General features: G+C 36.8%; 1 protein-coding gene across 6 annotated transcripts in view; it reads right to left on the bottom strand.

The window, feature by feature from the left end:
* The window catches only part of VEPH1 (ventricular zone expressed PH domain containing 1), a 197,225-nt gene that overhangs the window by 22,639 nt on the left and 149,726 nt on the right, over positions 1-24,860 (bottom strand). For all 6 annotated transcript variants that reach the window (XM_032485610.1, XM_032485602.1, XM_032485619.1 and 3 more), the window contains one exon: positions 4,765-4,882. In XM_032485610.1, the coding sequence (XP_032341501.1) occupies positions 4,765-4,882 (118 nt within the window). The remainder of the gene's footprint in view (positions 1-4,764; positions 4,883-24,860) is intronic.

Here is a 24,860-nt window from a genome sequence, read left to right as displayed (position 1 = left end):
CACTGCACTGTTTTGGGGGGCTCCAACCACATTTAACATGGATGGCAACGTTCTTGCATAGTGTGGTAGGAGGGAAGGCATCATAAGACAAACCCAGCCATCATACAAATCCAAAGTGGGTTTTCTTTTGTCACCCTTAAAGTTCTGCGAAAAGCTGGCACTGAAATTACATGGAAAAGTTTCATGTTAATGGACCTACAAGGCTATTTATGTCTTACGAGTTGGGACCTCAGAGGTATTTTGGTCCATTTTCATGCTGGCGTCTGGAGTAGAGGGCCATCTAGCCCGTGCTGAAGGGGCCCACCAAAGGAGAATCACACTGTTACCAGTTTCTAGTGTCTGAAGAAAATCTGACAGAGGTCTTTCTTATCCCAGTATCACCTTGAAACCATCTCTATTTGCCCATGTGATATAATGGACAGTGTGCTCTTATAGCACAAATATTTGAAATTGAATTCTAAAAGGGAATCTTTTCAGAAGGCTGTCTGAAAAAAATTTTTTTCATTCTCTTTTGTAACCTAAGGAGACCTCCTACGGACAATCACATTCAATATCTAAGTATCTAGTGACTAAGAGAGTAATCACACTGGCAAGCTCTCAGATCCACAGAGGAAGACACAAGTGCCAAAACTGAGCTGTCTCTGAACTGTTTTCTGTGGGAGTAAGAACAAAGGCATCCCATGTGTCTCAAGAGACAAGACTGAAAGTCACGATTTAGTTCCTCTTCCTCCTTTTAATAAATGCGACTGACTAGAAAGCCAGATGCGTTCCAGGATGGTCCAGCTGACTAACTCTTACTGTTAACGTGTACTAGCAGTTCCGAGACACAAGGACGACTGATAAAGGGGATTTGTTTTGTTTTCCAGAAATAGGTTCTGTTCTGTTCGATCTACTTGCTCAATCTCTAGTCTCTCATTCATGTGGAGTAATGCGATTGGCAATAACACCACCAGGCAAGTCTCTGAAGATTTTTGAGTTATTTCAGTGATTTTTTAAAATCTTCTGCTCTGTACTTTTATAAAATGATTATTGGAAACTGAATCAGCAATTGGAGGGATTGGAAAGAGCTTCTTCGTAACTGTTCCCCACGTGTAATCATTTCCCACACATTATCATATCAAATACCCCTGCTCTTAAGCAGATTAAATCATTGGAGTGGTAGATCACTCCTCAGTCTTTCCAACATATTATGACATTATGGAATAATTTTTCTTGTAATTTTCAATATTCTATGTCTTTTAACTTGGATTTGCCCTAGAGATCGAATTTTCAGGTTCAGGAATTAACCTGGATTAAAATCCTAGCTTTACCACTTAGTAGCTATATGACTTTGGAAAAACTACTTAACCTCTCTGTGTTTCAGTTTCCTGGTCTGTAAAATGGACTCAATAGTGGTAAGAAAATGAGAAAAATGCATGTAAAACTTGGCACACAGTTAGCATATAAATACCAGCAATTATAATAATTTTAGGACCTTTATATTGTTCTAGTACTCAGTTTCCTCTGACTTCATTTGCACCTAACTGGACAAAAAGATTTTATTGACTACCAGGTAGTAAACGCCTGTGAATTTCTATGTGTTAATGGTGGAGCTAGTGGGAAAGTGACTGGGAATTGGTAGGGTCATGTGACTTTGACTGGAGGAGGGGAATGGACTTAAAGTGACCAGGGAAGCCAGCTGATTTGCTGTTAATTTCTGGTGTCCCATAGTTTGGTCAACACATTATTAAGAAGGATTTATATTTCAGGATGTCTTTCCTGATGTCTGATTGAAATTTTCTAATTGCATCATGTTTTGTTCCTGATTTATGGAGACGCTGGCATTTTTTAAAATATATTAGAACAATGAACACTTGACAACAACTATTGTATCATGTGTCAATACCTTAAAAAAAAACTTTCAAATCTGATTTCTTCAGCCTATTGTCCTAGACTCCATTCCTACCTCTTCAGACACTCTCCTCCCTGAGGCTGACAAGGGATCTGGGCCCTGCCAGGGTGCTAACAAAACCAGAACAGTAACAAGACTTGGGCACAGTACATGTCAGGCGCTAAGACAATCAGGGAAGCAGACTTTATTGTATAGCTAGTGACTTCTCTCAAGGAGGAAAGACACACTAACCTCTGCTTAACAAGATTCAAAATGCCCTGAGGATGGTATAGTGATGATTTGATATAATTAACACATAATCACAATCTTAAAATACCTTATTTTAATATTCAAGGTATATTTGACTTTTCCATTTCTAAATATTATTCATTCATTGACTCACTCAACAAGTATTTATTACATGCTAAAAACACACAAGGAAGTATGCTAGACTTTTCCATATATGCCTTCTGGACCTCACTGGACAATAAATCCTTTCAAAGCAGAGGTATTGTATCATATTCAACAAACACAACAAACATGCATTTCACAAATGAAATTGGGATGCAAATACTATGCTAGTTTTGCATAATCAAGTAACAGAATATTTATTTCTATGTCTTGATCATCTTTAAACTTATAATTTAAGCAGAAAATGAACGCAAATATCATCCATATGAATAATATATGTGTCAGCAATATGTCAGACCTTTCATATAGCCAAAATATGTAATTTATATGCTACATAAAAATATGATAATGAGATCAACAACCTATATAAACTTATCAGGGAGTCAAGAGTTTTGGTGAAAATAATGGTTTAAAACAAGATTTCTCTCAGACTCAAATACCCTTTCATGGAGCAAGAGGAAATGAGCAAAGAAATCCAAGTAGACTGAAGATTTCCACGCCAAACATTTTGATTCAATATGTTCTGCTATAAAATATTTGGCCTTGTTTGAATTTTTATTGCTATATGTTCTCAGTCTATATTTAACTGTGAGAAACACAAGTAAGAATGAGCAAATGTGCAAAATGTTCTTTTCAAGTGCATGGCAGTGAATTTGAGAAAACATATATTAAAGGAACACTTTGTGTTTTTAATTTGCAGCCCTTTTTCCAAGCCTCCCTTGGCCAGATACAATTCCATGTTTATTGAGCTAAGGACTCAGCTTACTTGGAATGAAAATTCTTAAGGGCCTCTCAGAGCCACCTCAGATAAGTACCTTGTTTCACAACAATTTCCAATAAAGTTTCTTTTATGTTCTGTCTTTTTCACAGGTGATATAAGGTCTAATTAGAAAGTCTCATAATGAAGACATTCAGTTCCCCAGTTTCTTCTTTGCTTAAATTAACTTTTTAAAAATTAGGGCATTCAGCCTGGCATCAACTCAAACCTTATCTGAAACCAGCCAGCAATCTGTGCCTCATGAAGGCTGCAGTCCTTAACTGCCAGCTTCTTCCACTCGTACCTTCTCCGTAGGGTGATACATTTTAATTGGTGCCTCTCTGTGAGCCCCTCACATCTCCATGTGGCCAAATAAACATGTGTGTGTGTGTGTGTGTGTGTGTGTGTGTGTGTGTGTGTGTGTGTGTGTGTGTGTATTTTTTTTTTGGATTCAACCTCATCCTGCTGGCTGAGCAGGAGGATAGACTTGCCACAATGGTGATCTTTAAGATGCGCAAAATCCCCAAATTCAAGGAACGGGGGCAGGTGGTATCATCAACGGCTCTCTAGATGATGGCTTGTCTACAAAGTGGCTTGTGTTCAACAGTGTTTTGACACCATCTTTGGTTTAAACTGCAGTTCCTGAGCAGCGTCTGTGTTGAGATGGAGAACTCTGTGCTTTCTCAGAGGGCACATGAGTGATGAAATATTCTGTTCCCAAGAGCAGCGGAACTTTTTGAATATTAGACTTATTATCAACCTATTTCTACTGGTCAGACTGGAGCAAGTGTAAACAGGAAGCAGAATGGAGAAATGGTTAAGAGCGTGGGCTCTGGAGTCAGATTGGGTTCAAATCCTGCCACTGTTAACTTATTACCTGTGTGACCTCAGGTAGTTCTCAGAATGCTCTATGCCTCGGTTTATTTTAATCAGTAAAATAGAGATAACATTGAAACTAGCCTTATAAGTTTACTGTAGTGGGGAGCATATAGCTCAGTCATAGAGTGCATGCTTGGCATGCACAAGGTCCTGGGTTCAATCCCCAGCACCTCCACTTAAAAAAAAAAATTTATAGCAAAGGTTAAATGAGATATCTGACATGTTTAGCATAGGGCTTCACTCATATTCACTTACAATCATTACTTTTCGGCAATGTTAGTGGACCAAGTTCCTTGGGCAGCAGAAAGGAAGGAGGAGGGTGAATAACCAGCTATAAAGTCATTCTTAAATAATTCCTTACTCTTTAAATGTCTCACTTGTCACTCAGTTCAAAAATCAAGCGAAAGTGTAAGGGGGGACTATGAGATGAGAGGGTCTGTGCAACCATTCACTCATTTAGTGTGATCTCATTTCTTTGGGGCTCTTAACAGAATGCTTGTTTTTCTCTAACCCTCAGGGTCATCTGGGTTGAAATAAAGAATGTTTCAGGGCAAATTGGCCAGTACCACTTTCTTGATAGCCACATAGATGTAAGGCACTGTTTCTCTTGTTTTTTTCTGGTTTATGTTTCTCTCCCTTTCAACATCTTCCCTTTTTCTCACTCTCACTTAGGCGTGACACCTTTCTCAGCACAGTGCAGAGGCGATCAGGAACACCTTTGAACATTATTCCAACTTAGGATGTTTATGCCAAAAGAAATCCAACCAGGACAGTGGGGCTTGTGGATCCCCATAAATCCCAGGAGCACAAAGGATTCTTAGCAGCCAGGGGGAGAGGGAGCTCTTACCTGTTGCTTTCTCGGGGTTGTTGCACATGAAGCATTGCCACGCTCCTGCTGCTTCGCTGAAGCCAAACACGTCAAAGAACCTCACTTCTTCCAGATGGAGCTGTACCTGGTCCAGATCCTGTTTCAGGAACACAAAGCACAAAGAACATAAGCTGGCCTGCCTGCTGCATAGCATTCTGAGACTGGGTAAAGGGTACGTGAGAGCAGGATGGCCAGGGCTCAACCTCAGTGTTAAGGACTTGGAGGGAGCACTGAGAAAACCTCTCTTGGTTCAGCTTGCAAAAGAGTGGCCAGCTCAAACTCTCCCAAGGGAGTGCTCTTAAATGCAGTGGGCAGTGAGCATGGGCCCCAGGGCTGGGCGTTGGGTTGTGGGGAAATGAGAAGCCAGAGCCTGAAGTGGCCCAGAATTTTCTTGTATCTAATGGCAGCTCCCAAATTTTTAAAGCCAAGGGGCAGTAGGGTTGAAAGGAATGCTTCTGGGGCTTTGCTTTTATTTACACTTCACATAAAACTGAGAATCAATTATTCATATCAAAACATTATTTTTATTAGGTTGGCTTTGCAGGGGACTGATGGAAAATGTGCAGGAGGGTTTAATCCCTCTGCTCTTGGCTCTGTTTTAATTTCATGCTTTATCTTGAAAGTGGATGCAAAATTTGCATTCTGTTCCAAAATATGGCTCTATTGGTTTTAATGGAAAATAATGTCTTAAATTAGTTACCAGTAAATTAATTAATTTTTCCCCTCTAAATGATGGAGTAGAACTGACACACCGAGAAAATCGCCCCGTTTCACGTGCCCTGTGGCATCCTGCCAATGTGTTCCTGTTCAAGAGGCAGAAGAGAGAGGTTCCATTACACTGTAAATGGATGGAAAACTATTAGCCTAACCAAATTAAAAAGCTCTACTGTCCTCCAGAGGCTCTCCTATTATGCAAATGGCTTATAGCCTCTGCAACAGGGTGGCCAGAACTGCACTATTAAAAAGTTGCTTTCCTAAGAGAGATTTAATGTCTTTGCTAGCCTTGCATGTGCCCAGCTAATTCTGTTTGCCCTCTGCCCAGTTGTGATTTTATTTCCTTTCCTCTGGTCCACACACTCATCTTCTACCCATGGAAACAGCTCTTAGTATGCCCAAGAGCCCAGGGATAGAGGCACTGTTTGCACTGCTTATGGTGGATCTAAAATACAGAATGATACGTGGTTGCCCAGATCTTTTCCAAAGTTCCTATTTCCAAGGTCTGCCTTTCTTGATAAAGTGAGAAGTTTGCTAAACTCTATTCTCCCTGAAAGCAGAAACTTACCTGTGTTCACAAGTTGTATCACTAGAGTCTAGTTCAACATCAAGAATGGATTAAAATCATTGGTTTGCAGGCCCAGTGTAAAGTTTTCCAATGAACTATGTGAACAATATTTTGAAAATTTAAAAGAAATTCTTTTTAGAGAAGATTTACACTCACTGGAACAAAAACCCAATAAAGGCAGGGATTCTGTCTGTTGTATTGGCTGCTATAACTTCAGCGCTAAAAATAAGCACACATTAAATAAATATTTACAGAATAATGAAAGGCATAAACTGGGACTAGAAATGAATACTTTTCAGCATCCTTTATTAAGACTATTATGGCTTGTGTTCTGGGACTGAACATTTTGCAGGTTCAACATGCTGAATACAGGTTTTTGAGTTGCTAACATTTAATATCATATTTTAGGCATTCCAAGAGGCACTATGTATAAGGAATGCTGTTTTAGCAGAAGTGATTTTGAATGTCTTCAACGGGAAAAAAAGGAGAGTTTTTTTAAAAAAAGCATGTTTCCAAGATAAAGACTGAAGAAGCACCTGAGAATTTTGTGGGTTTCAAAGGATGAAATCCATATTAAAATTTATGGGGAAAAAGCAGATGTTCACAAATATCAATTTCAAAACTGCTAAGTCTCTGAAGTCTGTCCTTGGCCATTGGCATTCAGATCATGTCTTTATTTCCCACACAATTAAGGATCAATTTTTCATTTGCCACAAACACTGCTAGCAAACAAAGTACTTAAAATAACACTTAAGGATTTCCTTATTTTTCCAGTTCTGAGACCAGAAGTGTCCCAGGTTGTTGTTTGTAATCCACACTTGTCTTGGCAAAAAGTTACTTAAAAAGTTTAAGACAGATGGCAAGTGACATGCCAGTGTTCAAGTTCTCAAGACAAATGTAGACTTACTTCTTCAGAGGATTTAGGTTTTGTGCAAAGGGAACTAGTGAGGGAGATACACAGTAATTCCATAAACTGTTGAAGTTGGCAATAACATTCAGCTTAGAACAGAGAGACAAATGAAACACAGGTGGTTCCAAATACTGGCGGAAAATCAAAGCAAAAAAAAAAAATCACAAAACAAACAAACAAACAGTCAATTTGTGATATCTAAATTTTTTGAATTTTTACTTCTTAAATGTTTTATTTATCTCTTACTTATCTTCTTCACCCTTGTGGTCCTGTAGCATTCCCCAGGCCTTGCCCAAGAATTACCATATGTCTTCTTCTTTTATTAAGACAAGAGAACTAAAACTGACTTGTTTAGAGAATTATGAACTCCTTTTAGAAAACTAGACTCCAGAAGAGTAATAAAAATCATTCATCTCTAAGTAGAGTCACTCCCTGAGTATTTCAGTTCAAAGTCATTGTGGTGGACGGACCCTAGGCTGACCCTTCAATAACTTCCATTTCCTGGTGTTCATTCCTTCATACAATCCCTTTCTCTTAAGTGTGGGAGGGACCTGTAATTTGCTTCTAACCAAGAATATGGCAAAGGTGAAAGGATATTAATCTTGTGATGATATTATTATGTGTACACACACACACACACACACACACACACACACACACAACCCATCTTGCCAACAGATGCTTAGGGAAACTCTCCTGCTGGCCTTGAAGAAGCAAACTGCCACGATATGAACTGTTTATGGAGAGGGCCACATGACTGGGAACTGTGGGTGGCCTCAAGGACCTACAGGGAGACTTCAGCCGAGATCCAGCCCTTCAGTTCTACAAGTCTCTCAAAAATGATTTCTGCCAACACCCTGAGCAAGTTTGAAAGTAAATCCTTTCCATTCAAACCTCCAAGTAAAAGCACAGCCTAGCCAATATCTTGATTGAAGCTTTGTAAGACTTCGAGCAGAGGACCCTGCTACAAGCACTCCTGACTCAAGGAAATTGTGAGATAAAAATATGAGATAAAAGTATAGTTTAAGCTGCTAGGTTTGTGGCAATTCGTTATGCAGCATTAAGCATCAATACTGAGACTGTGCCGTGAAGAAGGGAAGGTAACACCTCTTTGGACAATTTTCAATGAAAATAATATTTCTACTTAGAGGTGTCACATTCTCCAAAGTACACCCCAAATCAGGCCTCAATAAAACCCAAAGAATATTGAAGTCTATAGTATTTCCATTGACTTAAAAAGATACAGAATCATAGGAAGCATGCACTAAGAAGGATTTGCCTGCTAAACACCATTTAATTCAAAAGGGGTGTAAAGACCTTGAAGGGAAAAGTGATGTTTTAAAACAGCTGATTAAATGACTGTTTCTCTAGTTTTAGGGGAAAAAAAATCACTAATGGTAGTAGGAATTTGGAAAACTATGTAAAAAAACAGTCTCTTGCAAAGCCTCCTAGGGGAAAAATATGCCAAGCAGCTTGGAAAGATGGGAGGATATTTACAACATTATTTTGATGCTAGTGACAGCATGAGTCACTACTGTGGATTCTGTAAAAGTGCAAAGTGGCCTCTGGATCGTATAATGTGGTCTACGTACTGTGAGAGGGTATTGGGAAACAATTTTCCCAAAATCAGTGAAAGCATACATCTGGAAGGACTCTGGGTTCTGGCACATTTACATTCTGTTCTAACACTATTTTTGCACAGGTAGAAAACATAGGATTGCCTCATGTGCTCTGTGTGCCTATGGTTTATAGGACCGACACTAGGTACATCCTCTATGCCTTAAGAAACATAAACAAGGGTTTTTATTTTTTAAACACTCCCCGATATTTTCACACAATATTAAGGTTTTCTGTCTTTATTTCTAGTGCACATGTTCTAACCAGCTGGAGTCCAGGGTGTGAAAAATAAACTTACTGAGGGAAGAAAATTAATGATTCATCTTTACATTGTTCATCTTTATGTTATTTATGTTGTCCTACACTGTGTAGTCATAGTGTCTTATAAGAAACACTGTATGTTGAATGAATAAAGTAGCAAAAGAGATTCTAAGGAATATTTATGCTATAATTTAATTTTTAAATTTATTTCAATTTCTGAAAAATATTACTGTCAGGAACAAGGATAAACAGATGGAGACACAGTCCAGTATTCCAAAGATGTGGGAAAGTAATCCACTGGGTCCACAGTATTTCTCATAGAGGGAAACTGGAACACACCTTTATTTGTGTGTGGTTGTGATTATTATTAACCTTCTTCTGATGTGACTTTTTTGGCTGTCAACTGGATTAAAGCTCCTTAACAAGATTTCTATATTATTTTGCAGCTTCTGAAAATACTTAGTATAGCCCTCTGCCCATAGGAGTTGTTCAATGATTTTTAAAAATTATTTGCTAATTGAGACACAGTTATATTCACAGTAGCATTTAGGTTTTCAATTTTCATGTCTATTCAGTTATGCATAGTTATGACCAAAGCCCTTTTGGAACATATTTATTTTAAAAAACTACCTGTATCCCTCTGCATATTATAAGAATTCATCTTATTTAACTTTATAAAACAAGTTTTAAGAATAAAATGTTAGTAACTGAAGAAGAATGTTTACATGAGTCCATCAATATAGTATGTTGTCTGCTTATTTTCAAGACTTCAACTTTTCCAGATCACCAGTTTTCAGGAGGTACTGGCATCAGGAATCCCAGGGAAATTTGTTTCAAACATCAGATACAGGTTTCCTTCCTGGAAGCCTAACCTGACAAGTCTGTGTTTGGGCCTGGCAATCTGCATTTCTAAACAAACTCCCCAAGTTACTCTGACATGCACTGACTGGGAAATTAATCATATATCCTTGGGAGCAGATGTGGGGATGACTGATAAGTCTCTATTAATTGATATTTGAGGAATTTTTCAGTCCTCATGTGTCTCAGTCATCAAATATGTGTTCATACTTTTCCACAATAGTTTGGTTTTATTTGACAAATAAACATAAATCTGGTTGCAAGAGCAAAAATTCCATTCTTGAAAATCAGAGATGTTTTTATTCCAAATTTCACAATATGGAAGGAAGAGTTGAGGTGTGAATATATTGAACTTGTTGGGACTTAACTTGAAACTTGGCTGAAGACTGGGATGTGTGAGGAGGGAGGGGACAGATTCTGAGCAGGGTGCTGACCTGGAAGAACTCACATGTGTTCCAGTGTTCAGCATGGCTGTCACACATGTGCTATGTTCCATCGTCTCTCATTTTGCTATCCCAGATTAGGAAAAGAACTCTAGGTACACATGAGTGTTTGAGGTCACCATGGCAAGCTTTTTACTATCACTATGGATCATGAAATAGACTTGGCTTTCTTCTTATCTTTTGAGCCACAGTGTGTTGGGAAGGATTGAATTGCTTCCTGGCAAGTCATAGCAATTCTGACTATGGGTTTGGCTCCAAGTAGCTGGAAGAAAGCACTCATCTTTGATTTATTTCAGAGAAGCTCTAAAGAACTCTTTCATTCAAGAACCAACAAATACAAGATAATATTTGATTTGATTCAAAAAGTCAAATTTTTACACTCACTGGATCATGGAAAAAAAAAATCTGATTACAGAATGTTGGCAGTAAGCACGATGAGTTTAAATTAAGAAAAAAGCAGTTCATGGAATAGCTAATGTAAGAATATGGACTGAGTAGAAAATAAAGATGGCAAAATGGGTGAAACTTCATAAATGTTTGATAAACCCATAATTAATTTCTTTATGGATCCAACTTCTTTTAAATTTTAGCTAGCCCATTAAAATCAGCAAAGTTTTTTTTTTTTTTAACAGAGTAGAAGCAAGAGCAAAAGACGACCAATGTTCAAATGTCAAGAAAATGTTGATATTTCTACAGTTGTGTCAGCAGTAAAAATAATCACTGGAACTGTTGGCAACGAAAACCCTCATTCATATGGGATCTCCTTTCACATTGGAAAGCAAAAAATTGCAGTGACTTTTTCTAATCAACAGTTGCCACCAGCATTTAACACCTATATATTGAGCATCTAGTACTACTGTGTGTTGCTACGTGGTACTAGACCACACCGGTGCTAACGTGGAAAAAGCACATTGGAGGGGCTTTCTTTGTCTTCCTTGGGAATCAGTTAGTGAGATTACCATATTCCTCAACCATGTAGGTTATTTTGTTGGGGGTGAGGTCCTTCTCTTATTGTCTTATTTTTCTTCCTTGATCCCTGATACTACTCTCATTCCCAGACTGTTCCTCTCACCTCCCCTTTACATAAATTCTCATTCTTTTGGGTTTGATATAAGTCTTTGAATGAATATGTATTCTTTAAAAATATGTAGCCATGTTTAGGGTATTTGTCATTTTCACAAATATGTTATACCATAGACCACATTCTATTTCTTGCTTGTTTCGCTCAAGATCTCTACATGGTGTTGTATATATTTAGTTTGTTGCCTCTACTGCTGCAATGGGATTTCATACTGCATTTCCATCACCCACCATAGTTTATCTAACCCTTATCTAACCCTAGTGATGGGCACCAAGGGTGCCTCCATCTTTGTACCTAGACAGACCATGAAAACAGTGAATGTTCTCATACACACCCTATTAAAGATGCAAGTAAGAATTTTTCTGAGATAATCACTCAGGAGTGAAACTGCTGGATCATAGGGTATGTGTTAAGAATATAGAGAAAATATTTTTATATTTCTGCACAGTTTGGGCATTCTGAGAAAATCTTACTGAAACATGGGAGCTGGGCTAAAAGAACAAGCTTTAGAAGTTAATTCACAATTAGAAAGTGAGAGGCAATCTAGAAACAATTCTCTTCCCAGAAGTATGTGCTCACATTTCAAGGTGTGGATGAGATCCAGGATTCGGAGACACCCCTGGGCTGTCAAACTGGAGACACTATGCCTTATCCTTCCCCTGGAACTGTCTATCTACAACCCTAAAGGTAAGAGTAAGAACCCAGAATCCTTCCCAAAGAGCAAATATTTTACTCTCCTTCTTTCAGATGAGTGAGGGTGCTGTCCCTCCCCTTTATAAATACCAAGATTCATATTTTCAGGGTTCCTTCCCTATAATACAGACCCTGGTGTGTGTAACATGACATCTGGTTCTCATCGTGTTGCCCCAAGGTTAACAACTGAGGCAAAGGGGAACCAGTGAGGTTATTTGCTGTAAATAGTAATAGTCTCCTCTGCTCCACAAACCTTGTTTGCATGAGACAGTAAAATTTTAATCTTATGCATATTCTTAACTTCACTAGGTTCTGATAACTTGCTTTTCAGAATGGCTGTTCAATTTACCCTCCCACCAGCACAGCATGATGAATTCTTTTTCCACATCACAATAGAAGGCCTTTCTAAACTCTAAAGTTTCTTGAGGAATTACCACTGAACAACACTTTCTCATGCCTGAAATAGGCCATACTTTTGGTGACCACAGTCCTAGTGGTTTGACTGCATCAGGGGCTGGCAACAGTCTCTAGTGATTTCTTAAACCACAGGGAAAATCAACCACACTTCTATAGAACACGCTGTGTTTTTCTCTCTCTTTGTTGCCTTTTGCTGTCTCAAGAAGCATTCCAAGTTCTGGGAATTAGACCACCCTTCTAGGTACAATTATTTTAATATACTAGTGCATATCAACATTTGGCCAGGGTCTAGTTTTATTTTAAGAAGCATCATTTTGTTGACATGTTTACTACTTGGAGCAGTAGGAGATAAAACTGACTCTACCACAGATTTAGGGGAGAAGGCATTGTTTCCCATGATATGGAAATTTCAAATGTCTCCATTTAGTCATTTAACAGATAGAGTATGGCGCTAAGCATTGGTGAAGTAATAGAGATTAAGGCAGATGTGATAAGTTGATCTACCCCTCAGCAGAGAAATGGATAAAGCAAACTCGGGCCTTTTACACAATGGAAAATTCCACATATACTAAGATGAATGAGCTAGAGCTACATATACGAACAGATATATTTTTAAAACATAACATTAACCATAGAAAGCATATTGGGAGAGTTATGTGTGATATGGCAATACAATGTCAAATTTTAAAACAACAGTACAAAACATTCATGGAAATAATACACACCAATCTTAGGAGGGTATTTGCAACAGTTTCTTTCTGTAAAGGGGAGTATATGAACTAAATATGGAAGAAATGTAAATATCTCTTCTTTCTTGTGGTGGGAATGGATATCATCTTTCTGCACTTCCCTGAATTTGTGAGTTATTTAATAAGAAATAAAAGTGAGGCAGAGAACACAGTCCAAGGAAGCAAAGAGACTGGCAGGGATTAGAATCTGTGAGGAAGACAGACTGTGCATGTGGTGGGGATTCCATGGTACCCCTCAAATCCCCTGTAGAGGAGTCCTCTTATTTTGCCTGTGTGAGGCTGGCCCTGGTGCTGCAGGTCATCATAGGATCTTCTGTTTTTCCTGATTTTTGCATTTATATTTGTGGGGGCTTCACATGAAAGCTTCTTTTAATCTAGCTCTTCAAACTCAGAGACAAAGAGATAATAAACATGGACTGCAAAGTGTTTGAAATATATTTGACTGTTTTGTTTTAGAAAACAAACCAAACCTAAAGCCAGCTGAGACCCAGTTCTGTCGTAGGGAAGTGTTACCAAATGGGTTAAATGACAAGTGATACTCGGGGATGAGATTCTTTCCTGCACAGCGGGGATGGTATAAAGAATGCGGGTTTTGGCGTCAGAAAATCTGATTTGAGCTCTGAGCCCTAGCAGTTCTTGGGAAATATCTTTATTTCTCGGTACTTTCAACGTACTTCTCAATCTGTACAATGACTGTGATTCCTAAGCTGCCTCCTTCAGAGATCTGTTGCCACAAATCATTTCATGGATAAATACACTACTTTGTAAACTGTAGAAAAATAGTACGAAGTAGTGATGATGATGATACAAACCAAGTAAGAAAAGAAGCTTCTTTTTATGCATATAAAATATAGTGCTTTTTTGTCTCTTAGCTAGACAAATACATGGAAATCTTTCCCAAATGAATGACTTCTTTAAGAAACACTGATGTTAGGCACCTGAGAAACATATTTCATTTTCTAAAAGCAAGTAATATACTTACCTGTCTGTTTTTGTTAGTTTGTTGTTAAACCTAGGAATATTGGATGTAATGAGATGCAAAGGTAGAAGGATGTAATGCAACGTGAACACTTGAAAGGGGAGTAATGACATGTGCATGTTTGATGGGCCCATAATGAGATGTACAAATAGAAATGCACACAGACATGTGCCTGTGCGATGGTGTAACGAGATGCATAAATGGTTGGGTGTAATGATAAAGGCATTTGGGTGGATGTAATGTGACTTATAAATGGAAGCATTAAATGGGGAGGGTGGAAAGGGCAGGTTGTGATAAGAAGCAGAGAGAAAGAATGCAGTGCTATGCATGAACGGAGGAGCTAATAATATGTGCATGATGAGGGTGTAATGAGATAAAAATGGAATGGCATAATGAGGTTCACAGATGGAGGGGTGTAATGAGCTGTGCAGAAAGGAGGGAATAATGACAAGCATAAAATGAAGGATTTAATACTTACGAATAAAGAAATGAGCATAAGAAGACGTGAGGACTGAAAGGAGGAGCAGAAAAAAGGGGGGACCTAGGTGAAGGGATGGGAAATAACAAGATGGCAAACGGAGCTCCCTAATGAGATGCTGCGATTAAAGGGTGCAGTGAGGTGTGCCCATTTAAAGACTAATTAGACACACACATAGAGGAATAATGAGCTACCTGAGCCCTGCTCAGACACAGACCATAGCACTCAGTTCTTCGGAAAGAGGTGAAAATGGAAAAAATTCAAAGCAGAGCCATAAATACGTCTAAACTGTTACAAATCCAAAAAGAGAAAACTAAATAGGTGATTTAACCACAGGCTGAAAGTTTCTGAAGTAATGGTTTTATAGGTGCTGTTTATGGGGCACTTACTCTGTACCAGGGCTCTGTTGGGTGCTTAACTAACTAAATGCATCATCTCATTTTCCTTCCCTAGCAACCCTTTGAGGCAGGTGGGTTTGTTCCTCATTTATAGATGGAGAAATTGAGCTTAACCAACTGGCACAGATTCCCAGAGTCTGTTGGTGGTGGAGATCTGATCAAGCCAAGTCCGTTGGATTCCACTTGCCTTTGCCTCTCTTCCGGTGTCTCTGTAAGAATGGACTGTGAAACCTCCTGCCTCAGAGTCTCCTGGATCATTTTCCAAGATGCAGAGTCCCAGGCCCACCCAACAAGTACCACCTGCAAGAGCCGCAGAGGCCCCAGGGACCTGCAGTTAAACATGCTCTCCAGGGACTCCTAATGCACTAAGTTCTGAGAACTACTCAGTGAGACCAGCACTAGAGTGAAGATGTTCTACTGCTTCCATTAGATCTGTGGAAAGATCATGAAGAAAGGGGCTTACGTGGACTGTGAGCAGTTGGGTTGGCTACAAGGGGGACTGTGCAAGGAATTACCAAACCGTGGAATGAGGCATTAAATGATTCTCTGGACTGTATTTAGCAGAGGACTTTTTAAAAAGGCTCCTTCCACTCGAATTGGTCTTCAATAGGAACCCAAAATTATATTGAAATAGTATAAAATGCAAAATGTATTGAAGAGAATTAGATTCTAGGAAATATTTGTTTACTGAGTTTATAAAAATAAAAATAACTCCATAGTCTGTAATATCTAAGGGGAAGAGGGTAATGTGTCTTTAGAACCAGAAGTTTGCCAGTCTGCATGCAACATTCAAGGTCCTAAAAAAAAAAGCAAATAGTGCCATTGATTGTTCCTTTCTTGATATTTATAGTAGTGAGACATCTAAATTACTCTGATTTTTAGATTTAAAAAAATCCAGAATTTATCTCTTGAAATGAGCCTTGAACTTGGATGACCACTCACATTTTAGTGACACAGCCTCTGCTCATTTTAGAAGTCTCTTTCAGAATTATTTTTAGAGTGCATTCACAAGCAACACAAGAAAAAGTTTCACTACTTTAGGGAAGCTCAGCTTTTAACTTGGAAACTATTATTCAGTTTAATAATATCAGGGTGAGTGATCTCCTTTTATAATAGACTTGAGCCTGGATACGTTTTTGGCTATTGGGAAAATAAAGCTCACTCTCAAAAGATGAAGCTTTGTCATTCATTTTGTTGAGAGGGGTCTTACAGAGGAAGTGCAGGAAAATTATACTAGTTCCTGTTTTCTGAGCTCTTACTATGTGCCAGTCACTGTTTCAAGGATTTTACATGTATTATGTCTTCTAAATCTCATAACATCCCAGTTAACTGGGTACCAGTGTTTTCTGCACTTCGTAGGTAAAGAAGATGAGGCCCCGAGGACTTAGGTAAAAGCACTGGTAAGTGGTAAAGCCAGGATTCAAACCCAAGTCCTGAGCTTCAAACTATCATACTTTCACTTTTCTTGAAAAGAGGTGCTATTTATTCTACTAGCTCAGTGCCCAGTGTTTGTAGGCGTTCACACAACATCCATGATAGCATCAAGGGAAAAAAGAAAAAGACTATACTCATGCACTGATTATTTAGGAAACGACCCTAAACCACTCCTGGATTAGAACAGACATTTCAGAGGGACGCATACCTCTGTTCCCCCAGGAATAGAGTTATTTTGTTAACCATTTTCTGAAGGCTTTTTTAAAAATTTCCTTAACTGATGTAGAACATCTGGCTGACTGTGGAAGAATGTTCACTACAGTAGTAAAATTGACATGCTTCATTATAGGACAGCCTGCCTTGTGAAAGAAACATGAATGTGAAACATGAATTGTGAAACAATATATGTGATCAGCCAGGATTTGAACTAAACCAAGAAAACATTTCTTATGCCAATTTCAATTTCTTTAAAAAACCCTATGTACAACATAAGTACAGTATATGTGGATGGTGGTTAGGGAGATACTAACAGTGTGTATTAATTAGCCAAGTGTATAGATAATAATTTTCCAGTTTTTAAACAGTGAATGTAACTGTCACTTTGGTTTCGTATGTTTACAAAATTATGTGCAATCACTTAATATAATGAGTTGTACGTATGGAATTGTTTAAGTGAGAGGCTGAATAGATTGTTATAATGTATAGCTATTAAGGGGGAAAAAAAGAATCCAAATGAAAGTACAGACAGTACTTAGGGAGGCAAAGTTTAGAATTTGGCTGGACTTCCAAACTCAGTGGTCCTAAGGTATCAATAAAAGTCATGCTTGTAAAAGTTCCAGAGGACGTGTCAGTTCTCAAGAAGTCTGTTCACCTTCGAGCCTCTCCTCTTATGTCGATAGTGCCAATACCAGATGAACTATTACTAGTTCTAAGGCTATGGTGGAGGAATGTGGGTCCACTGATACTAGATAAACCGGGATAAAAATTCATCTCGGGCTTAAGCTAATACTCTCCCAATGCTCCCTAGCATCGCATGCCTTATGCACGAAGCATGGTGTCACTGTGACTGTGGTCACAGTTAGCCTCATCTTGCCTCCTGGCCATTGTCTGTCTGCCTTTGCCTTGGCCAGGAGCTCATGTATGAGTCTTTGCCTTTGTTTCCAAGGGGAACAGTAGAACATAGGTTGGTGCTGGGAGAAGTAGAGGGATCTTACAAAGTAAAGCTCAACACAAATCCATTGTCTTCATTCAGGAAAAAACTTTGCTTTTTTTCCTGGGCTCCAAAGATCATCTTTCTGTTTCTCAAATGGAGTCTCTTAAGTGTAGACTCTTCCTCTTTGGCATTTTAAATCTTTTCTGTTGGTCTGCATCTTTACCCTCTGTCTTCTCAAACACAGATCTCTCCTACCTTGAAACCTTTCACCATTTCATTACCACTCAACCAAAAGACAAAAGCCCAAGCCTGAATGAATGCCAATTTAGCCTCTGAACAGCTGGTCACTGCTGGAAAAAATCAACTGTCTGTTTTGCTTTAAATCTATTATCTCAGAACCCAAATGGATGTCTGTTCTCTGAACTCAGTCCTGAACGGGGTCCTTTTCCTCTCTACGTTCTTTTCCCAGATGGCTTTAATCTTCCCATGGCTTCTCTGTGCCAACGATGCCCTCATTTATATTTCTGGCCTAACCCACTTCACGGTTGCCCACTAGATAATTCCACTGGAACATTTCACAGGCATTTTAAACTTAAGACATTCGTAAGTCTCCCTCACACCCCACTCTTTATCTCCAAAATTTATATTGAATGTGTCGTTTCTATCCTTACCAGGACCATCCCAGTTTGAGCTACTCTTTTCTCTGTGTTAGCAATAGTCTCCTCATGATCTCCACGATTTCCCTTTTGCCCTTTTCTGGTCTAGTCTCCACACAGCAGACTGAGTGATCTTTTGAAGACAAGCTGGTTCATGTCTACTGCTGAAAACTCATCGGTGACTTCCCACAGACTGCAATGAAATCTAAGCTCCTTGCTGTGGCTTTGAGGCCAGCAGTAAATTTCCCTAGGCGAACTCTCACCCCCCTAGTCTTCACTCTCCCTTTTGTTCACTAGGCTCCACCCAGACCCTTACACCTCTTCCAACACTGTGGAAGGGGAGTGAGTTCACTCCCAGGGTGGGCATGACCATCCACTGTGATGTAGGAAGAGGAAAATAGCGGAATTTTCACTTCATTTTTCATCTCATACTTTGCAATTTCTATTTTTTTGAATATGTTTTCTAATGGAAATAATAAGCATAATACATGTATACAGTTTATAAGTAAATAAATATAAACATTGAGGGTACTCACTCAAAAATTTTTTTTCTGATGGGTTGTATGATTTAAATTCAGAGGAAGATGATTGAATATGTGAAAGTTTTGGCTTTCTTTTTTTATTCTTCCTCTTTGTTGTTGCTGCTTGTTAGTTGTCATTTTGATCTCAAAGCCTTTGTGTACACAGTGCTCTTTGCCAGGAAAACTCAAATATCAGCTCAGAGAAGCCTTTCCTGACCATCCATCAAATGCTCCATCCTTCATCCTTTTCTTCAGGTATTTCATGTGTGTGCAGCATCTGTCAGTGTAGAATTGTGTATTTATCTGCTTGTACATTGCTTGTCTCCATGGGGCAGGGTGTGAGGTTGTTTAGCTTTGTTCTCTGCACGGGGCTTGGCATAGAGCGGCCATTTGCAAAAAAAATAATTTTAACTGAATGAATGAACTTGAGTCATATTTACCATGACTGTACTGTGATTTTTTTTTTTTTTTGATATCCTCCGTGTTATTGCTCATGTCATTCTTACATGGAACTACTTTCCTCTTTCTTTTAAAAGCCTGGACCTGTCAGGTTTTCCTGGTTCTGAGATCACAGTCTAAAAGCCTAGCCCCCAGTCCCACCTAGGCTTCTGAAATCTAAAACCTAACCTCCATATGCCCCATTATTATCTAGCTTGCTCTGAAGGGGAGATTCAACACAGCTAATGTGTCTCAAACACTTGGGTTCACACTGCTCTCCTTTATAGATGACAAGGCCAGCCTACAATACTTGTTACTTACATCACACATGTAGACTTGAATTTCTGCTAAGAATCTGAAGTTATAGTCTATATATAATAAGCCTGCTCCTTATTATTTATGTATTATGTATTTATTTATTCAAGGACTGCATTAACACCAAAACTCAAAACTCTAAACCTAAGCCTTTGGGAGCATCAGAAGGTCTCTTTTTGTTCCACTCAGAATTGGAGCTTTAGTTTTATTTATGCTTTGACACTACAGCCAATTATCCTGCGAACTGTCAAGTGTGTTTGTAGCAATGTGGACTGAAAACAAATGTCCAAATGTTGGCCACGTGGGGCACATTTTATTTCAGCAGTAAATTTAATTTTTTTGTTTTGTTTCTATAATGGGCAGTTTCGAGACCTCATTTCCATGGCATATGGAATTTCCCTATGCTCTGGGAACGAGAACATGTGTGTCAATAAAAGAGACCCCCCTCTCACATCCCAGACCTTTAGCAATGCCCCCATCAGCTTTGTAAACTGTCTGGTCCTCTGATAATCAGAGCACCGCTCCCTCTGAAGGGCTGGGAACACATGCACTAGAACACAATTATTAATAGTATTTCCAGTTACTCCTCAGAGGCCATTCTCTTCATTTCTTGAATAAATCAATGGATTTTTCTGCTCTTTTCTTAAAATATTTATTTTACAATAAAATTGGTTACCTTAAAATGAAATGTTCCTTTTTTATTATGGATTTTTAAAAATTCATTTCTCTAGCCTCAGCACCTAGAAGACTACAATAGTAAGCACTCTAATTATTTACTAGAAACATAAATGAACCTCTCCATCCTTAAGATGTTAAAGGCCAGTATCTTTGATGCGGCCTATCAATGGTGCATCACTTGTTTCTGTCTAGTAAAATAAAATTTTCTCTAACTGCTTTTATTTACATTTACTTACATAAAGCAATAAAAGTGGTATTTCTTTAATAATATTTTTTCCTTCATTATGAAAGAAATATATACTTCGGAGAGAAAATTTAGAAGATGCTAATCCCGTCAACCAGAGCTAACCATTGTTAATATTTTGTTGTATTTCCTTTTGTCTGTCTTAATGGGCAAATCTCCAAATAATTTTCTTTATATAAATAATTTTGTACACTGCAATGTGGTATTTGATGTAAGTATTGTTTCATGTCCTTAAACATTTCTCATAAACATAATTTTTTCATGGTTCCTTAATATTCTTCTAAATGGATGGATATCTATATATATTACTTTAAGTGTCCCATCTTTAGAACATTATAATACTGTCACATGTTATAAATTATTACACATTACTTATATAAAATTACAACTATAAAATTATATATTATAAAATATACTATATTGTATCATAATATATAGTTTTAGTATATATATAATACTTTATTTTCCCATCTTTAGACACTTAAGACTATTCACAGATTACTCCATCGTATTTTTTTGGTGTATCTAAGTTTTGTACACATTTCAAATTATTTCTTTAGAACAGATTCTTAGAAGTAAAATCACTGTGTTAAAGGATATGAATATTTTTAAGACTCTTGACCTGCATTGCTAAATTGCTTTTTAGAAATGTTGAAATAATTTACACTCTGACTAGAAATGTGTGAAAGTGTCTAAACTCCCTTACTCTAGCCAGCACTGATTATTGTCTTTTTAAAAATGGACTAAAAAGGATACTGTTATTTTAATTTCAATTTTCTTTAACTTTACTAATGAGGCTGTATACTTTTTCTGCACTCAGAGTCTCGTTGAATTATTTGCTCACGTCTTTGACCCATTGATTATTGATTTGCACAAACTTATAGTACCTTAAGGATATTGTCTTTCATACTTGTTACACATATTTTCAAGTTACTGTACAGATTTTGTTTTTATAAACTTCATATCTTTATGTAGTCAAATCTATCAGTCCTCTACTCTTAGACATTACTTACAGGTTTAGTTAAAAAGAAAGAAAAAAAGAAAAGTAAGTACAAAGGATAATGTAACAAATACCCATGACCAGCAGGCAGGCCAAATACAAATATTTTGCTTCTGACTTTTTAAAAACAAAATTACAGATGACATTCAGATCTCCTTAATATCCTTCCTAGAAACATTTCCCTTCCACCTTTCACCACTTCCTCATGATCCAGAGGCAACGCCATCATAAATTTGTTCTGATTCTAAATATGCTATTGTATTATCACAAGTATATGTACCCGTACACGCAAATTTTAAAAAATATATGCAGTATATTGTGTATATGTATTGACATGCAGTATGTTGTATATGTGCAGTCAAACTATAATAATTCTACCTAATAAAACTGAAAAATGAAAAAAAGTATATGCACCCATAACTGATGCATAACGCTGCTTAGTGCGTTTTAAAAATATATGTAAGCTATTATACTACTCATATTATACTTCTGTAACTTGCTAATTAAAAATCAATATTATGTTTTCAAGATTTATTCCATGTTACTACATATAGGTCTAATTAATTTATTTTCACTGCCTATATTGCATGACTATACCACAACATTTTTCTCCATTCTACTGATTAACATTTGCATTGTTCCTGATTTTTTGGTGCAATGTGTAGTTAATAACCGTACATATTTCCTGGTATAAGTATGTGAGAGTTTCACCTAGAAATGGAATTGCAAGATAATAGGGTATATGAATTTATAATGTAACCAGCTACCACCAGACTCCCCCTTTAAAAATGTTATAAAGGAAAATTTGTCTTAAACCTTGTCTAGGACAGAACATTTTTATATGTTACAATATAAAGCCTCTTTGTGGAAAGAAATGGGCATTTCTTACTTAAATGTTCTCACAGGGAAGGAAGAAAAGAAAGAAAAGGAAAGGAAGGAAGGAAGGAAGAAAAAAGAGAAAGAAAGAGAGAAACAGAGAAAGAAAGGAAGAAAGATAGACTTGAGGTGATGAATATGTTAATTTACTGACGGGGGAACCCTTTATGGTGGGTAATGGTTAAGTATTTTTTTCTGATAAGCTTTAAATGTAATTAAGACTTCTGGAAAGTCACCTGCCTTGACTGTCAGCTATCTGTCATTTATGAATCTAATGACTGACTACATTTATTTTTTTCTTAAATACTTTTCTCTTTTTTTTTTTGAGTAGATAAACCTGTTTTATTCTCATGTGCCATGTATGAATATTCTCATTTTTTCACATATTTGCCAAGATTTGTACTGTCACAATTTTTTATTCTTGCCAGTCTGATCACTGTAAAATGGTTATCTCATTTTAAAAAATTTAAATTAATTACTTCAATGATTTTTAGTGAGTCTAAAGATTTTTCTTAGGTGTTTTGGCCATTTGAGTATTTTGTTCAGTGAATTTTCTGTTCACGTTCTTTGCCCAGTTTTCTATTGGGTTGTTTTTCTCTTCTTTGTTGACTTGTAGGAGAGTTTTGTGTTAGTTACACGTATTTTAAATACCTTCTCCCAGGTTGTGCTTGCCTTTTAACTTTGTTATGGTGTATTTTGTCATACAGAAATTTAAAATTTTAAAATAGTTGAATCTATTCATATTTCATTTATGATTTCTGTTCACTTATGTCTTAAATTCTTTCTTATCCTGAGGTCATAAAGACAAACTTTGATATTTTTTTCTAATTGTTGTAAGGTTTCATTGATTACATTTAGACCTTTATCTGGAGTTAATTAATTTATTATATGTCAGGGAGGAATCTAATTTTATCTTTTCAATCTGGAAAGTCACATGTCCCTATAGGTTTTAAAATATTTCATTTTTCTCCTCGCTGATTGGAAATCTCTTTTCTATCATCTACCAAGTGTTCACATATGCTTGGAACTATCTCTGAACTTTTTATTCTTTACCATTAATTTATCCCTGCAGCAATCATTTTATCACATCTTTAGCATAAGTTTTCATTTCCTAGTAGAAAAATTTTCTCCATGTTCTTTTTCAGAATTGTTTTGGTTATTCTCAAATTTAGGATCAGTTTGTCAAACTCCATGAAGAAATTCTGTTGCTATTATGATTGGAAATAAAATTGCATTTATAATTTGAGAGAAAGTTTTCAGTTGTGTAATCAGTGTTCCTAACCATGAGAAGCACATATCTTTCCATTTATTCAGGTTTTTAAAAAATGTTTTTATTATTATTTAAAGTTTTTCTTCTTTAAAGAGTTTCACAGCTTTTTTTACATTTATTTCTAGATTCCTTAAAGGTTTTGTGGCTATTATAAGTGGCATATTTTTATTACACATTCTAATAGTTATTACTCATATATAGGTATAATATTATTGATTTTATGTTGAGCTTATATCAAATAACTTCATGGACCTCCCTTATAAGTTCTAAATGTTAGTTAGATTTTTTTGAATATTCTAAACATATACTTTTTTATTATCTGTAAATAATTTCCCTTTTTTTTTCTATTTCTGTCTCTGTCTCTCTGTTTCTCTCTCCTTTCTTCTCTTTCAATCCTTATATTTCTTATTTGCTTTTCTTGACTTTCTGCATTGAGTGGGACCTCCAGTAAAATGGAATGTTAAATGTTGAGGGTGACAGCAGGCATCTTTGTCTAATTTCTACTCACAGAAAGTGCCTTTATGTTTTTCTCTGTGTATAAAACTGGCTCTAGGATTTTAATATCTATTCTCTTTTTCACTAGTTTTAAAAATTTTATTCATCTCAAATTTTATTTTATTGTGAAAAGACAACATGAGATTTATGCTTTTAAATTTTTGTGTACAATATATTATCACTGATTATAGATACAATGCTGTACAGCAGATTTCTAGAGTTTATTTATCTTGCTTGACTAGTCTAATTTTTTAAAATTTATTTTTAAGTACTTGTTTTATATGTAATTAAACAATTCTATATATACATATTAATTGATCATATGTATATGTTAGTGTTGGTCTCTGGACTACATAGTCTGTTCTGTTTATCTCTGTGTTAAATCTTGCCATGGAAGTGGAATGATTTAACAATTATTGTTTTTATAGTATGTATTAATATTTAGGGAAGTTCTCTTTTTTCCCTTTCAAAAATTTAAAAACAAGTCTTATCTGCTTGTTCTTTTGCTTATATTTACCATCACTTCATAATGTATCAAAAATCATACTACTAGAATTAAAATTGGAATTTAGTTAACCTGCCTAATTAACTTAGGAAGTATTAACATCTTTGAAGTATTCTTTATTCCCAGTCAGGAACCTGGTATGTCACTATGTTTGTTCAAGTCTTATTTCTCTACATTGCCCTGTGACTTTAGGAAAATTAATCAGTCTCCCTTCTATTTAGTTTACTCATTTGAAAATGGGGATAATAATATTATCTATCTCACAGAGTTGTTGTTGGAATTAAATGAAATAATTGACATTAAGTGCATAGGACAATGAATGAA

Source organism: Camelus ferus, chromosome 1, assembly GCF_009834535.1.
Source record: "Camelus ferus isolate YT-003-E chromosome 1, BCGSAC_Cfer_1.0, whole genome shotgun sequence".
In the NCBI taxonomy this organism is placed as follows: Eukaryota; Metazoa; Chordata; class Mammalia; order Artiodactyla; family Camelidae; genus Camelus; species Camelus ferus.
Note: the sequence above shows the minus strand (reverse complement) of the source record. Positions and strands in the feature narration are given on the sequence as shown.